General features: G+C 38.6%; 2 protein-coding genes across 3 annotated transcripts; one reads left to right on the top strand and one right to left on the bottom strand.

Annotated features, from left to right (window-relative positions):
• The first annotated feature begins 1 nt into the window (after position 1).
• On the top strand, positions 2 to 6,829 carry LOC119740751 (zinc finger protein 16-like). Of its 2 annotated transcripts, XM_038216156.1 has the most exons (8): positions 2 to 103; positions 460 to 756; positions 2,524 to 2,742; positions 3,312 to 3,359; positions 3,557 to 3,598; positions 4,316 to 4,544; positions 5,053 to 5,144; positions 5,460 to 6,829. In XM_038216156.1, exons 2-8 carry the CDS (start codon positions 467 to 469, stop codon positions 6,184 to 6,186), a joined length of 1,647 nt encoding a protein of 548 aa, XP_038072084.1. In that variant the 5' UTR covers positions 2 to 103; positions 460 to 466; the 3' UTR covers positions 6,187 to 6,829. The 2 variants fall into 2 exon arrangements, with proteins under 2 accessions (XP_038072084.1, XP_038072085.1); XM_038216157.1 differs by lacking the exon at positions 3,557 to 3,598.
• Positions 6,830 to 8,885: 2,056 nt separating this feature from the next.
• Positions 8,886 to 12,489, bottom strand: LOC119740753. The gene is made up of 4 exons (XM_038216158.1): positions 12,242 to 12,489; positions 10,664 to 10,690; positions 9,632 to 9,818; positions 8,886 to 9,519 (listed from the first exon to the last, which is right to left on the bottom strand). Exons 1-4 carry the CDS (start codon positions 12,315 to 12,317, stop codon positions 9,498 to 9,500), a joined length of 312 nt encoding a protein of 103 aa, XP_038072086.1. The 5' UTR covers positions 12,318 to 12,489; the 3' UTR covers positions 8,886 to 9,497.
• Between the last annotated feature and the right edge of the window lie 4,963 nt (positions 12,490 to 17,452).

Genomic DNA, 17,452 nt, shown 5'->3' with positions numbered 1-17,452 from the left:
AACAAGACGTCGATCGAACAACTTCATCTGCATTCGGCTTATGTTTTATTCCTCCGGGCTCCATGATTACAGCAGCCATCATGAGATCCTTAACTTGACTTAGGTACTTGTTCTGTTTCGTAAATAGCCAATTCTACAAATATAGTTCAAACATTAAAGGTGGATGGCACTTAAAAATTTAGTTCTGCTACTGGCGCTCCAGTCACTTAGAAGTGGGAAGGGGAGGGCTGCTGGCATGGCAGCTTGCAAAGTTCAAATAGGGGTTGGCCGGTTGGAGCATGGGGTGGGGGGGGGATGCCAACTACACTATCTGACACCACCTGAGGGCTCATGTAGACATCTCAGATACGATAAATAAAAATGGGTTGTTTTGTTTCTGAGATTTTTAAGCTCCTGGCTTTTGTGTATGCATGCATAAAAGGAATACATCATGTACCTTTTAATTGTTCTCAACAACAGAGAGATCATGCAAATGGAAGTGTCTTCTAATCAGCGGAGGCCAGCAGAGAGGGAAGCTGACAAACAACCGCAGTGCCCCAAGGAAGAAATTGACGTTCAAGTGAAAGAAGAGGTATTCCCCAATCTTAGCGACAAGATACAGGCTTTCCTCCCACCATGCCCACAGGTGATGGAACGATGGGGAACTCTGAGGGACCAAATGCTGGATACCGCTGATCTTCAAAAGTATGCTGCCAAGATTGTGGGTGTTGATTCTTGGAGCTCGGATGAAGCCTTTGCAAGTTATCTTTTGGACTGGTAGGTATGGGTCTTTTATGATCCCAGCTTCGAAGAAGAATCACTTGCTTGCTGGATCATGCAACAATTCTGAAAACATCATTCAGCAGCAATGGTTAAATGTTCACAATTCTCACATACATAGGTATGCACAATACTACTTTTACCAGTGGGTCAGTATTTCATATTAATACACCTCTTAAATATTCATGATCAAATTGGAGCGCGTCCTTGTCCAATTCCACCGCATGTCCGGGAAGTAAAAATGATACGCGCCCAGGTGACGTCATCCCGGTGAGTATCCAGCTCGCTGCCGTGCGGTAGTTTTTTCTTGTAGCACCAAAAATTCCCTCTGGAACTGTGCTTCGCGTCGGGAGGAAGTCAAGGTGACCTATACACCTCGGGGCCAGTAATTCCCACTTCTTCCTCTCAAACAATGCTGTATTTGTATAGTCCTAAACAATACACTGGCACAATTACTCGCAAGAGGGGCATACCATAATATAACTAGGGGTGTTTCGAAATACGGTACATGAAGTAAATTTTTAAACCAACAATTTGTTGGAAATTTATAATTTTGACTTGTTTTTACTTTTGGACCGTAAAGTTTTGATAATTTGACGGAAAAGTTATGAATGGGAATAAATATGTGCTTGGCCGGTATCAATGGTTGGAGTCTGGATTCTGATAATTACCCTCACCTTAAGGCTTCCGCTCGGGTTATTATCAGCATCCAGACTCCAACCGGCCTTAAACATAGTGTTTTAAACCAGCCAAGCACATATTCCATATCAAAAGTAAAATAGTTGCTGGTCTCAGAGAGGCCTGTAGTCCTCTTTATACCTGCCTGACTGACTGACTCCCCGACTCCCCTACGACTGTTTGTCACACTTGCCCAGAATTTTTAAATAAGATTACCTTATACAATGTACTGCCAATTAAATGGGCTAACTTGGCCCATTGTGTAGACCAGATGCATGAAAAGCCTTCCAGTGAAAAGCCATGCCACTATGAATTTCAACACCGTGAAAATATAGTTTACAAAGAAGTCGCTGTGAAACTTTTTTACACTGCCAAGTAAGCTCATTTTCACGGTGCCAAACTGGGCCCCTCAGCAGGGGATAAACTCACTGCGGTTTCACAGTGTTTTTACATGGGTCTTCTGGTCCAAGGGTCTATTGTTATTCATAACTGTGCAGCAGGTCCAGCTTCCCTCCACTGAAGGTGTGAAAACCACAGATTAACTGTCTGAGTGATTACAGGATTAGTGTGATTGACAGCTACACTTACTACCCAGTGCCCACTGCCCAAGTACACAAAAGCTACAAAGTGTCCTCCTACAAGTATCCAACACCCTGTTTATTGTGATCACCTAATTAAGATTGACAGGCAATGTGCCTTTTTATGAGGGGGATTAGACCCCAAAGTTGACAAACTGCTCAACAGATTAACGCAACCACAAAGTTAATGAGCTGGGTTCCACAGGAGGCTTCACTGCATTTTCACGATATTTTTACTTGACCAAAATATGTCCTGGTAACTTATGTGATGATTTTCAAGGTGATTTCACCAGATACTTCGCAATGACATTGCCGTGAAAAAAAAATGTCAAATTATATATTCACTCCAAATTCACGGTGTTGAAAATCATGGCGAATTGATTGAATAGGATATTGTGCACTCTGGGACCAGCTTTACTAGGATTGTGTTTAAGGTTGGTTCGTACTTCACGTGAAAACAAACATCAAGGGGTGGGGCTAATAATTGATCAATCTGTTCTCTCTCCAGCCTTGAGGAAGACTTGGCTCACGGTGACGAGATTATACCAGATGAAGATGAGGAAACAAAAGCCGAAAGCTTGGAAGTTCAGTTGCTGTTCCCCCACCTAGGAGCCAAGTGGGAGAGATTACGGGATCGTTTGCTGAGCATCCCGTACGTCAACCGCTACGCCATCCAGCATCCAGGCTGGAGCGGTGATCAGCTCGTAAGCTGCTGCCTGCTGGATCGGTAAGTCAGAAATTGCGGTCAAGACATTTGGTTTGAGTCCGAGTCCGAGTCCCAAGTCTCTTGTTTCTGAGGTTTCTGAGTCTTAGTCAGAGTCTTGGCTGACCTGGATAGTGTCTTGGTAAGTCAGAAATTGCTGTCAAGACATTTGGTTTGAGTCCGAGTCCGAGTCCCAAGTCTCTTGTTTCTGAGGTTTCTGAGTCTTAGTCTGAGTCTTGACCGACTTGGATAGAGTCTGGGTCCAAGTCATGAGTCACTTGGTTCAAGTGAGCACTCACTTGTTTGAGATGAAGGGGTTCGTACTTGTATTTCACTGCGATGACCAGGACAATTGTACACTGTACTTTCTAAGTAGTCACGTACATGTGATGATGTTATTCCTCACCATTGGGTCAAAAAAAGTAAAAGTGTCAATTCCTTGTCATGAAAAATCTCAAGTCCGTGTCTTTTCATGAAAATTAGATTCCAACCGAGTTCTAAGCTCTTGTGTATAGTGTGTCAGAGCAGGATTCTCTATCACACTGGAGTAGTTATCAGTCTTTCAGATTAATAATATTCTCCTTTTTCCCCAGCTTAGAAGAACAGCTGGAAAATACGAAGCAAGAGGAAGAAGAAGAGAGGTCAGATTTCTTTTTTTATTTAAGGCAAAAAGTCTCCAGAAAAAAAAAATTTACAAGAATTTTTTTGTGAATTGCACAAGAATTAATTCGGCAGTAAATTTAGACATGATGCAAAATAGACACCAACACTAACTAACTTATCAAGCAGCACTTCTTTACGACATTAATATTTTTTAATATCATTTTTTCAATTGCAGGCAGCTTCAAGAACAAATGCAGCAAGATGCGAATGATAACAGGTAACATTGCCGTTAGGTTTGAGAAATCGAACTTCATAAAAATTTTGTATGGTTCCATATTCTAACGGTGTTTACAGTGGAAAATATGTGGACTTTGCACGCTCTACGCCAGGCTTTTAAGCCAAAGCAATGCTGCTGTGTACATCAGGTTCGAACCAGCCAACCAATCCTGTTAGCTCGGTGGTTGAGCGGTAAGACATCTGCACTAGAAAGCAGGAGGTCGTGGGTTCGAGTCCCACCCGAGTGATTTTTTCCAACTTTCACTCGGGAAGGACAAAACCTAATTTGATTTATATCACCCCAACGCAAAATTCCATCTTACAAAGCAATGTGATTAAGCATTAATGATTTGTTGGTTCAACTCCATGGGGCTTTTCACCCTGTCTACAGTCTATGCATTGGACCCCAGTAATGAAACCATGTTTTCTTTTTTTGATTGTTTAAATTGATGCACAAACAACAGAAATCCTGAATTTGTTGTGACTGTAAGTGTGGCACACGATTTACGTTCACGCATGCACATAGTTTCTTCCTAAACTGTACAACACTGCATCAACTTACTCTTCTTTACCAAATATTTGGAACAAGTTTGAACAAGAACAATGATGATCAGTAAATAATGCTTGGTGACCAATCACCGGATGTGTCAAAGATTGAAATGAAACTATGTTGTGGAGTCCACTATGGCTGTTATTGTATTAATATTCTTCTACACAGGCAGGTCGATGGGGATGTAGATGAAGCTGAAGAAATTCTAAATGATGACGTCGATGATGATGCCGCTGTTAATGACCCTGCCGATGATGACGACGTGGATGATGGGGATGATGGCCACGATGATGATAAGAATGAGGTTGAGGAAGACAGTGAAGAGGACGACATTGCAATGACTGACGACCCAAATGATCTAGACTATTGTCCAACTGCTGTCCCCAAACGCAAAGCTGTACGTTTCATAACAACTCCCTTTTCAAAATTTGTTACATTTTATTTACATGTATTTAGTAGTAACCTCTTAGCAAATTTGGTTACCTATTTAAATCTATTCCCAACAAAAATGGTTGGTTGGGTTTCATGACAGGAAATCATCAAACCTAAATTAACAGGCATTTTTTTTCATTTTCAATTTCATTTATAGCACCACTGTGCTATAATAAACCAATGGTGTATCGTTTACACTGCTTCGTTTAAGAAGCATCAAGTTCCCATATGTTAAATAAAAGTGACTGTGCTCTACTATCCTCAATCCTGAAATCCTCATCATCCTCCTAGCAGATTTTGGAGGATCTGAGAGAGAATTAGCCAGAGGAGGTTTGATCGGTGCTTGCCATAATTTCCTTATTTGAACCCAAGACGAATTCAGTTGAAATTCACTTTTTGAGATTCTGATGACCGAAATACTACAATTAGTGCCACATAATAACTTTCAAATTTTATCCTAATCTTTCTTGTAGAAAGCAGCTACTACTACTTTGACCTCCGATACAAGTATTTCAGCGGAGAATCCAGAACCCAAACAAGAAGCTGGGAAAAAGATTCATTCACAGTGAGTACTCCCTTGAATTTTTTCTGTGTTCTCTTTGATTAGACACTAATCTAGATTCTAAGTATCTGACACTTGCACAGTTGGTATAATATTTGTACAAGTTTTTGAAAGAGAGAAATCGTAACAAACTCATAATTACTTGTTAATGCTATTGGGCAAAGTCTATATTAACACCACACTGGCCTGGAGAACCTTGTATGCAATCAATTGTCCATAAGCTTGAGAAGGCAAGTACCGTGATGCATTTGTGAATAAACAAGTGCCCGCAGTATTTAAAGTTCAGGTTTTTCTCTTTCTCGTGTGTTGATGCTCCAGACCAAATGTCAGGGTCTACATATGCAATATCTGCAATTGGCACGCAGATTCCAAAACAACAGCAAAACAGCATTATAAAGAGGTTCACTGGGACCCTGGGACGGGACCAAATGGCAAAAAAAAAAACCTCCCAACCGCAGCTAAAGAGGTTGCCACCATGTACTGGCACTGTTTGGAATGCGAAGCCAACGTGGAGGACTTGAGGGAACACAAACGGGAATGCCCGGGCGTCACGTGCGAAGTGTGCGGCAAAACGTGCCTCAAGCGGAGCATCCTGCGTGCTCACACAAAGAAACGACACACGCTGAATCGATCAGAACTGAAGAACCAGCTGTGCCATCTCTGCGGGAGATTGTTCTACAGCCGCACAGATCTGAACCTCCATATCCAAGGACATCTAGGGGTTAAGAAATACATATGCCAGGAGTGCGGAAAAGCCTTCAGCATGCCAATAAATCTGAGTCGGCACAAAGTGATCCACATGAAGGAAAAACCGTTTGAGTGTTCCTACTGCGGACAGCGCTTCAGCCAGAAGTACAACATGAAGAAACACACGCGGTTACACACTGGGCTGAAACCCTACGAGTGCGAGCTTTGCAGCGAGGCGTTCAATCACAACGTCAGCCTCAAGAACCACAAGAAAAAGGCTCATGGGATTGATTGGTGGCAGAAACATAAACTGCCGGCGGATCATCCCTTCTCCAAACATGTGGCACGAAACAAATAACAGCCCCCTCTGTTGTCAATTTCTGACTTGGCACTTGCAGAGTGCAATATTTGCCGAATATATCTTGCCTTACCTAAAACTTTGAAATTTACCAACAGGTGTCCTATATTTGATGCCAAAATAAGTAGTTACAATTTCATAGTTTTCTGAAGAATTCCAAAGTTGTAAAGATGGACTTTTGAAAATTGAGTTTGAATCACACAGCCTGTCTAACCTTGCTGTGTTTTGCCAATGCCTTGCCGGAAAAAATACCCAACAAAACCTCAAAAATGAATCGGAATTAAAAAAACTACTCTACAATCAGAATCCAAAGGGGTCTTTTGCAGTGGGCTTAGTACTCCCTTTTCAAATAATGAAATTGCTTTAAAAAGTTGTGGTTCACTTGAAAAAAAATAAGAAATTGTTTTCAAAAGTTTTGGTTCGTTTGAAAATTCAAGAAATTGCTTTGAAAAGTTGTGGTTCACTTGAAAAAAAATAAAGAAATTGCTTTGAAAAGTTTTGGTTCATTTGAAAATTCAAGAAATTGTTCGGAAAAGTTGTGGTTCATTTAAAAAAAAGTAAACAAATTGTCTAGAAAAGTTATGGTTCATTTGAGAAAAATCAAGCAATTGTTTCGAAAAGTTGTGGTTCATTTGAAAATATATAGAAATTGTTTTGAAAAAAAAGTTGGTTATTTGAAAAATAAAGAAATTGTTATTGAAATTGTTTGAGTGAGAATGAGAATCCTGTTGTGCTCCATGATGTCACATTTTGTCACGCCAGTGCAACAAAGTCGGATCTTGTGCGAATACGCTCAATGCAACAAGGTCGTATCTCACATATCGCCGTATAGTACATTTGACATTGCGTGTGCATCTTTTGACATTGAAAACTCACATTTCACGTACATGGCATCACATGCTATTTTATATAGGAGATATGACCTTGTTGCACGGACACAACAATTCGTGTTTGTTAGCCATAAATGTTTTAAAAAAAAACATCTTAAAAACTTTCAACTTTATCTGTGCTTTGAGAGGGGAAAAGGCGGGTGGGGAGGAGGGCCTAAACCCAATTAGCTTCACTCGAGACAAAAAAAAAAGAACTAAAAAATCCTTGGATTGGGAAAAAAATGAAATAATCACAAAACCCAACTTAATTATCAATTCATACAATTCTCTTTACTAAGATTTTTTCACCCATATATTATTATGACATTCTATTATAAAATAAAAACAAACATGATTGTACTTCAGGCAAAGTAATTGAAATTTTACGAAATTAATTACATCCTTTGAAAGTCAACACAAATTTCAATGAATAATCGACTACATGTGTGCATTGCTAATAGAAAGACATCATCGGGCAACTTTTCCCCAGATCTGCTGATTTCCTTGTTTTTCACTTCACACCTATGCCATTAAACATTTTAAAACACAGTACAAACTCTTGTAAAATCTAGAGTTTCCTCTTTCCTAAGTTGCATGCCTGGGTCGTGACAATATTTGAAAGTATTGTGCGAGAGAATTGTTTCTCTGAGTACAGTGTAACTTTCATGTCAAACTTTTCAGTCTAATCACATAACTTGTAAGTCCCTGTACCACCCCTTATATGTATAATATGAGTTTGCATTGCACCCATTTTTGAGGTGTGTTGTTCAACAGGGACATGCATGAGCAGACCTTTTGTGTTTGCATTGTTTATGAATTAACATAACAAAGCACACCTCCAACATGGTGGCTGAATGCAATCAATTATTGTATTGTGTGACAATGTGGGAAATACACATTGGAATGCATGACTGGTCGAGTATTAGGCGGTTGGGCAATTGAATACAATTATATAGGCCTTTTTTTTACTTTTAAAATTTGACCCTGAACTGAAGGATTAATGCAACTGAAAAGCTTGAAAGGTATTAAAAAGCACCACAAATCCCAATACCAGCTTTTCAACACCAAAAAAACCTAACAGGAAAAGACTTAGATATATTTAACTCTTCTCTCTTTGGTCCAAAACTTGGATAAGTTCAAATGAATTCTAACAGATGAAAGATTACTTCCATGGGTTCGAATTATGAGCCTTTGAACTGTAAATTCCTTAATCTGAGACGAATGTCTGGGCAAATACTGAAGCGTGTCTGTCTTATTAATGGAAGAATCTACTACTGGAAAACAAACTCTTGTGAAATTTTAGCCCTATTATTAACTTTAAGTATTTTCAGTTCATTTAACTCATTATTATTTATCATTTGGGCAATTCCGTAAATTCGGACTTACAGGTACGTGTCGGACACTTCAATAAGCTGCTGTTGGAAAAGTGAATGTGATACATCACTAACATGTAACATCAAATGACAATTCCAGACCAAACTAAGGTACAGGTACCACCACCTTAACTACCTTGTACGTGTACATGTTCATCATGTGGTCGGACACACGTTGGATTTTACAGAATTGCCCACTGGTAAAATCACATTAGTACAATACACTGTTTTCAAAATGATTCCCAGCCAAGCTTTTTGAGAAAAAAAACCCATGAAGTTCTTTGGTATAACAGACTGTCGAAACAAAACGTACAATAATACCACATCAGCAGTCGCTATTTTATACATGCAAGGGATGCACAATGAAGTACAAAGAATTATTTAAGATATCTCTAATTTCACACACCAAAAATGATTCAAACAGAAAAATAGCAGCCTTGCCTATTACTTAGCACTTTAGTAGCATAATATGAATACCTCTTTACATTGTGGATCTCGTATTAGTAAGACATCGTAATAAGTTTGGGGGGAAAATGAAAAAAAGTCTTGTTAGAAATATCACACCTAGGGGTTTTCCAATTCAGGGCTATAACGGTAGGTCCATTAAACAGATAATTATCATAGATGTCCAAAAACAAATTGTCCAATTTCTTTCCTCTCTGTTGTGTCAACCACCAATTAATAAAAAACTTGCTCTTTTAAAAGAAAATTGTTGCAATGTTATTCTTTACAAAAATTTTCTGGCAAAATGTTTCCCAAAATCTTACCTATAAAATAAAAATTATAAAAAAAATTCCGACCTATATATTTCAGATAAAAGTGACTTAGAAAGTACAGTAGTGTTTTTTCCAGAATGTCAAAAGTACTTAAGAAATAGTACGGGAATTATCTCTGAACAAAGCTTACAATGTTACAAAAAGGTGCAAATGTAAACCAATCGTGATGTTGCTAAGGCACTGGTTTGGTGGCTCCAAAAGTAATAGTAAGCTGTTGTTTTACAACGACGCCTTGAAAGAGAATCTGTGATGTTTCTTTTTCTCAGCAGGTTATAGTTGTAAAGCAACCATCTTTAGATTTGAACACTTTTGTTCCTTCAAAAAAAAATGAGCAAATGACAAATTATGTACTCTGCCTTTGAGCAAGTCTCATTCACAACTTAGAGTCGGTAACAGTGAGCCCTGTGGAAACAGTGTTTAAGCTTACCTCCGAGTCTTTTTTGGCTGACGTCTCTTGTAAAGCTGATACACATTCCCTATAGCACATGCACCGAAAAGGAGGCTCATGATGATAGCCATTGCGACCAACCCTCCGTTTACAGGACAATTTTTAGGCTCGGGAGATGCGGGAGCCTTTGTAGATTGAAGACCAAGTTGTGTCTTGATGTCATCAACTGGGAAGGATACCGAATACATTCTAGTTATATACACCTTTTGAGAACCTTAAATTTGTGATAGCTTGATGTCTGAGTCTCTCAAAAGGTTGCCATGGGCAACCAAGAACTTCTTATATTACTCCGTCTATTTCCCATTTATAGAACCTGAATGGTCCTGAAAGGAGTACTAAATGGTAACACACACAAAATATAAATACATTTTTTATTGGGTGATAACATCCAAGCCCGCACCAATAGCACACTTGTACTCTTGCGGCCTTTCATGGGGCCTGCTATATAGATCATTTAGTCTTTAGTTTGTCCGATTTCAAAACTTGTGTACTTGCTTACAAAACTGCATGCATGTGATGCCTATACAATGTAGATATTGATGGGTAAACATGAGTAAGATACTTTGGTGGATGTTTTGTCTGTCAGCAACTGACAGGCATAATGTCATGGATGCAGTAGTATAGCCAGGATTTTTCAGTGGGGGGGGGGGGGGGGGGGGGGATGCCAGGGGTGACCCAACAAGCAAAGTTGTCCCCAAATTGTCAGGCCACTTGACGCTAGGGGGAGCTTTTTTCTTATATATTTATTCACGGTTCATAAAGCTGTGTGCTTAATTAAGGGAATTCAAAAATAGTCATCTATATTTCCTCATGTCCATTACTCAAAATGATACTTTAAAAGACACTTCCTTGGCATGCAGTACATTTTGGGGTATTTTTTTGGGGGTGGGGTACCGGGGGGGGGGGGGCACTGAGAATTTGTGGGGAGTCATATTCCCCCTCCTCATGCCTCCCCATGACTATGCCACTGTGGGTATGACATAATGGTCATTGTAGCATCTCAAATCTTACCTGTGGTGTGATTCTCTTGGATGGCAACTGTAGTTGGGCAGGAGGAATCAATAGCTCAGTGTATTATACAAAGAAAAATTATAATGGTTATAACAAATGCTACCTCAAATGTATTCTTAATACATTACTAGGCTGTATGTATTTGGTACTGAATAATATGGCGAGTCAAAAATGGAGATGTGGGATAAAGGCCCTATCAGGAAGCATTACTGATATCAACATGTCCTTTACCTTAATTCTGAAAATAAATCAGTTGGAGCATTTGGGCAATTCCACGGTTTGATGGACATGGTTAAGAAAAAAAAAGGGTTATTTTTTAACCCAGTTTAAAATTTTTATTACAGATTATACATTCAAGTATGAAAAATTAACAAAGAAAACCCAGTTTTATCAAACATTTCATGAGAAATCTTATCGTAAAGTGAAAAATATGTTTTTATACTACAAAGAACTAAAAATTTGGTAAAGTTTAAACATTGATTGCTATTAATACAATTAAAGATATTTCAATCATAACCTTAGCATGAATGATAGTCTTAATCTCTGAACAATTTGTCAATTCACAGCCGTCATCCATTTTTAGATGTCAAAAAGTAGCATTTTACACCTTTTTGTTTGGTCAAGATGAGTAACCGAAAAGATGTAAAACTTTTTTTCTCACCAACATTTCTAATGAATTAAATTTCGGTATTTAGGATTATCATTCTTTGCATGAACAAAGATATAAATATAAGTGTTTTGCTGACACTAATTCACACATGTAAGAATAAAAGGCAACTAAATTTGGTAACGGTTCACACTAAGCTTCCGGTACAGTGGTATGCCCTGGATCCCTGGAACCCACTCTCCACATCATGGTCTCTGATAGTGTGGCCTTTCCATGGACCCATTATTCTGCGCTTTAGTGGCGTACATAAGTTTTAGCAGACTCTCAGAACACAAGAGGTTTGTTCTGATGGCTCAGCATTCGTTAAAAAAAACCCCTAAATTACAGCTGGACTTAAGAGGAAACATCAAATTCCTGATAGGGGATCAGTATGCACTGTAATAGTATCAGAATAATGTCAGTTGAAAACCTTTATCTGGAGAACTTGCCATTGGAGATCTAAAAGTCAGAGTTTTTAGTAGTTCTGATGCCTATTTGGTAGAAAAATAATAATGATAATTTAGTTTAAAAAATCATGCCATAAAATTCTGAGATGGGTCGGACAAAATGTAACGTGAGTAACCGTAACGTGAGTAACCATGTTTTTTTGTGGATTGCAAAAAATGGGAGATTCTAGAGGATTTGTTTTACTCTTGTTATATATGTGCCCCATGGCATGGTCTTTTATCCATTAAAAAGAAATTTCCACAGGTTGCCTGTATGAGGACACTTTTTGATCAAAGCATGTTGGCTCTTTATGCATGCTTTGAGTATTAAAACAATAATGGGTTGCTGCCTAAGAAGGCCTCATTTGAATCTGGTTTGTCGGCTCGCTTTATGCAATATAGTTCCCCACCCACAAAACGAGAAACAAATTATATTTCTTTAATCAAAAACAAGCAAACAAACAGATGTTGTGTTGGCATCCTTACCTGTCAAACTTTGTATTGAAACAAACAACAGCACCATAAGTTTGAACATTTGTTTTGTGACTTGGAGAACACCCATCTGTGAACATAGAAAAGATATTGTTTGTATTCAAACAGAGCGTCACAGGTTTCTATCAGAATTCCATCACAGTGCAACAAAAATCACAGTACATGAAATACACAATTCCACACTTGTAACATTTGCAAATTGCAATATGAAAGTCCGACCATGAACCCGGAAGAGCGTAAGGTGAGAAGGAAAATGGTCAGATTAGCCTGGTGAATTGTACACATGTCAACAACATTAAACTGTTCATGTACAGTTTTACATCACTGAGTAAACTGATATGGCTAATGGGAGTTTATACCGAAGGAATGATACCATTAAAATGTTCGAATAGAGTCATACAAATACCTTCCACTTATATAAAAAAATTAATGGCATATTACTGAGGGCAAAGTGTTACTGCCTATAGGAGTTTTTTTTTTTCATGTGGTCATAGTGTTTTGGGAATTCCCAAATATGCAACATCATACTTGCTGAACTTGGAAATCCCAAATTGCGCAAGAGCTTGATGACTTGGGACATCCCCCATAATGGGGTCAGTAGTTCACATTATGCAGTGATAGGAAAAGAATCAAGCCCTATTTTTAATAGATAGCACTAACTCTAATTGCAAACATCACTTAGAACTGGGAAACAGATTAAAAATTGTTTTAATTTGCTTTCGGGGTAACTAAATATTAAAAAAGAAAATGTTAAACATAATAGGCATAAATGCCAATACATGTACAATTTAACGTTGTAGGCCTATAAAGCCACGTTCACGGGTATAGCTAATAATAAGATGAAAAAAAGTGGCGTCAGGATTATGGAGGACCAAAAGTGGACAACCCATTTTCTCGAAAGACTAACAAAAAGCTAGCTTATGTAACCCCAGCCTAGCCCCCGTTAGATAGAATTTAGAACTCCTTTTTTGAAATTTTAGATCGGTCGACCAATCCAATCCAAGCCAAAATAAAAAATAAATAAAACGGAGTTAGCGCCCATAGGCCCAGTAGTGCCACAGTAATCTAACGTACATGTACGTTTACCTACCTTTGAGTTTCCGTTGTTCAAGTCGTTGTACTGACGAAGATCATTCATAAACAAAAGTTTACTGAGGGGAATAGGGCCTACTAAAAAATACTACGAAATTGAAGCACGATACTTTACACAACATCCTTCACCGGCATCAATATTCTTTCAATCTCGTTCTTACACTATCACAAACAAAGCTACGAATTTCCAAAGTCCTAAATTTAAACTCAAATTGGACTCGTGGAAGGGGTTTCCCATTCGGCATAATATTCTCGAAAAATGTTCTATATATTTATCGATTAGGACTTTGGACATTCGACCCGTAGCTTTGTTAAAGTTGTGGTTCACTTGAAAAAAATAAGAAATGTTTTCAAAAGTTGTGGTTCATTTGAAAATTCAAGAAATTGTTCCGAAAAGTTGTGGTTCATTTGAAAAAAATAAACAAATTGTTTTGAAAAGTTATGGTTCATTTGAGAAAAATAATGTAATTGTTCGAAAAGTTATGGTTCATTTGAGAAAAATAAAGTAATTGTTCGAAAAGATGTGGTTCATTTGAAAATATATAGAAATTGTTTTGAAAAAAATTGGTTATTTGAAAAATAAAGAAATTGTTATTGAAATTGTTTGAGTGCCCACTCAAATTAGAATCCCGGTGTGCTCCTGGTCAGGGTTCGACCTTAAATCTTTTTTTCTTTTCACTAGCCAGCCGGGCTCCTGAAACAGACTCTCAACTAGCCCGGGGGCAGTTTCACCAGCCTGCATGTTTTTTTTCTTTTATGGAGTGTCTCATAAACAACAATGTGCATACATATGTAAAAATGTGTTTAGCCTAAAATTTGACCACTGGTGGCTCGCTTCAGGTCCCTACAAAAAGGAAAATTAACTTGTAAAAGTCACAGAGTTTTAAAATTGGTTAATTGGGACATCGATTTCTTAAGCAAATCACCCTCGGAATGCTATGGAAACTGAAAACTTGCATGACGTGAAAGAGAAATATCGTGTCAAACTTTGACCTCTCACTTCCGAAAAATGTCCTTGTGGACTCGTGGAACTCGATCACCCGTTCAAGCATGAACACTTATGAAATAACTTTTTGACAGTCATTGAGTAAAAAATAAACTTAACAGGAGACTCAAATGTCTTTTGGGACAGACATTTTTTTAAAATAAACTTGAAGGATTTATTTTCGTTTACAAACAAATCTAAAATGACCGTTGATAAGAACTGTATTAAAACGTGATCCAAACGGATGTACGTAGGTAAATCTTCGCGTCGTTTACATTCTCACACAATTACATGATTTGAAAACATACGTGATCCAACAAGGCGACCTTGGAACGAAAATAGGTTGTAACTAGTAACATTCGCTTTTACCTATTTCCAACTGATTTCTCATCTATTCTGAGGCACTTTTGTCAGTGCTTTTAATAAACAGAACTAATAATCTAACCCTTTTGATAAAATTAGACACAAATTGATATAGGTTTGCTTTCTAAATTTTATGATTTATTTCTTCCTGTCCTTTCACTTTTGCTGTATCCCAATAATTTGTTGACTCGCCAGCCGGGCTACTTGAGGAATAGTTTGACTAGCCTGCTGCTGTTTTGACTAGTATTTAGCAAGCAGGCTACCGCTAATTTCGAACCCTGCTGGTGTAACATTTCTTTTTCATTAGCCAATACAGTTAAAAACAGCTTAAAAACATCTTAATCATCTGTGCTTGGAGAGGAGCGAAGGTGGGTGGGCAGGGGGTCAGACAAGTCGACCGTTGAGACAACTCGACTCGGGACAAGTCGACCGTTGAGACAACTCGACCGTTGAGACAACTCGACCGTATGTGCGATAAATGGAAAGATAAGTCGACCGTTGAGACAAGTCGACCGTTAAGACAAGTCGCCTCGCATGTTTTTGTTGGTAGTTTTGGGGATAGTCGCAGGGATTTTGACGGCGGCTAATCGCCGTTTGGGAGTGATGACACATGAGTTGTTTTTGTTGTTGGATATAACCATGATAACAGAGCCGATATAGCGCAGCCGGGCCTGTGCGCGCACTTATCCCCGGTCAGCGTCGGCCGTACCGTGCAAGGTGACATCGTTTATGCCGGGCCTGTGCACCCACTTGCCGCCCCCGGTCGACGTGCCCGCGTGCCGGGCCGGGCCCGGTCCTCGCTGGCGGGGCGCGCCGGCCCGACGCGACGGCCACCAAGTATGCCCGCGCCGCGTCCGGGATCGCAACTTTTTCCCGCTCCACGTGTATACATTTCCGTTAAGTCGAGCTGTCTCAACGGTCGAGTTGTCCCGAGTCGAGTTGTCTCAACGGGCGACTTGTCTCAACGGTCGACTTGTCTCAACGGTCGACTTGTCCCGAGTCGAGTTGTCTCAACGGTCGACTTGTCTGACATCCGGTGGGCATACACCCAAATAGTTTGACTAAACAAAATACTAAATGAAATCCATGGATTGAAAAAAAAAAGACTCCATTAGGGAAAAATAAATGGAGCAATCACAACAAATCCAAACATATAACCTTTATTTCTCTTTGTTGATTTGTAGCCACAGACTTAGTGTAATGACAATTATAAAAAATTTCTGAAAAGTTACAATTGATCCTGCATTTTTTGCATATTTATTAAATTTTCTGAGTATAAGTTATATTTACAATATGTACAAATAATCAACACACATATTTCAATGAACGATAGACACACACACACCTCAAAGATGGGAGCTGAAAGAAAGCAATCTATACCACCCTAAATTGCCCCAGCACTCTTTGCTTTTTGGAATCATCAAAGAATAAATACAGTGTAATTCAATGTAATAGAAATGCTAAAGGGTTAATTACATTAGGGACAAAATTATTTTATAGTGTAACTGTGCGTGGGATACATACTGGAATACATGACTGGTTCAGATTGGGCAGTTGTGCAGAGGAATAAAGGTATAGGCAGGCGCGGTTCTAGAACCAATATTTTGGGGGGGCTAGCACCGTGGATCCAGAATTTTTTCAGGGAGGCGTGCTGAAATGTAGAACGGTTATGTTTTTCAGAAACTTAGGCCTCCGAAAATCAATAGGGGGGCTCATGCCATATTTTCAATGGGGAGCGCCAATTAAATCCTAAAATCATTCACACTATATTAACTCATGCTACAGCCCCCCTAGCCCCTAGCCCCCCTGTAGAACCGCGCCTGGGTATAGGCCTACAGATTTATTTTAATAGGTTTTTTTTTTTTTTTTTAAATGTGACCCTTAACTAAAGCCTGTAGGCCCATAAAGCACCACCGTGTTTATATTAATGCTTGAAAGACGTTCAAAGCACCATCACTTTTTTTTCCAGATATACCAACTTTTAAACAAGTGCTGATGCTTAACCTATTTATTTTTGGTCCAAAACCTGGATAAGGTCCAGTAATTAAATTTATCATGATTTCTTATTTGGATGTTTTGGTTTACAGTCCTTGTACGAGAATTTGTCTAATAAGTGTCTGGAAAAAGAAATTATGTGGAATTTGGCAGGGGCCAATGAATTTATACATTTTCAGTTCATTTTGTTGTTCATCTTTGGTAAACCCATTTTACCTGTATATACAAAACACTGTTTTCCACTGAAATGCAGCAAAATGTACACAAATATACATGAACTAGACTGATTGAAAACATTCATAATACCCAAGACAGTTTACCCATTCCTTTTGGTCGAGAGCCCGTCATGTTTGAAACTGCCGGTCTCTGCGTTCTGCGCCACATCACGCCAATTTTGATATAAGTAGTTTTAGCACTACACACATGAGACACATACCATAGATATGGCCAGAGGGGTGTTTCATAAAACATGAAGTAAAATTGTTGAAAAAAAAATATTAGAAATAAGTTTTCGATATTTTTTGGTATCATTCCTCAATATTGAAAATTGTGATATTTTGATATTGAAAAATTGCAATTGGCTTATTTTTGGTATTATTCCTCAATATTGAAAATTGTGATATTTTGATATGATTGAAAAATTGCAATTGGCTTTACTGATATCAAAGTAATGTAAAATAATCAAGTTATCTCGATATATCGACGGTGCTTACAAAGTCACTCTTTTTTCCATTTTTTTGCAGGTTTTTTTTTTCAAAAATTTTCTTGCA

This window comes from Patiria miniata, unplaced genomic scaffold, assembly GCF_015706575.1.
Source record: "Patiria miniata isolate m_02_andy unplaced genomic scaffold, ASM1570657v1 HiC_scaffold_5, whole genome shotgun sequence".
Lineage (NCBI taxonomy): Eukaryota > Metazoa > Echinodermata > Asteroidea > Valvatida > Asterinidae > Patiria > Patiria miniata.
The sequence above is the reverse complement of the archived record's forward strand: the minus strand, read 5'-3'. Positions and strand labels throughout refer to the sequence as shown.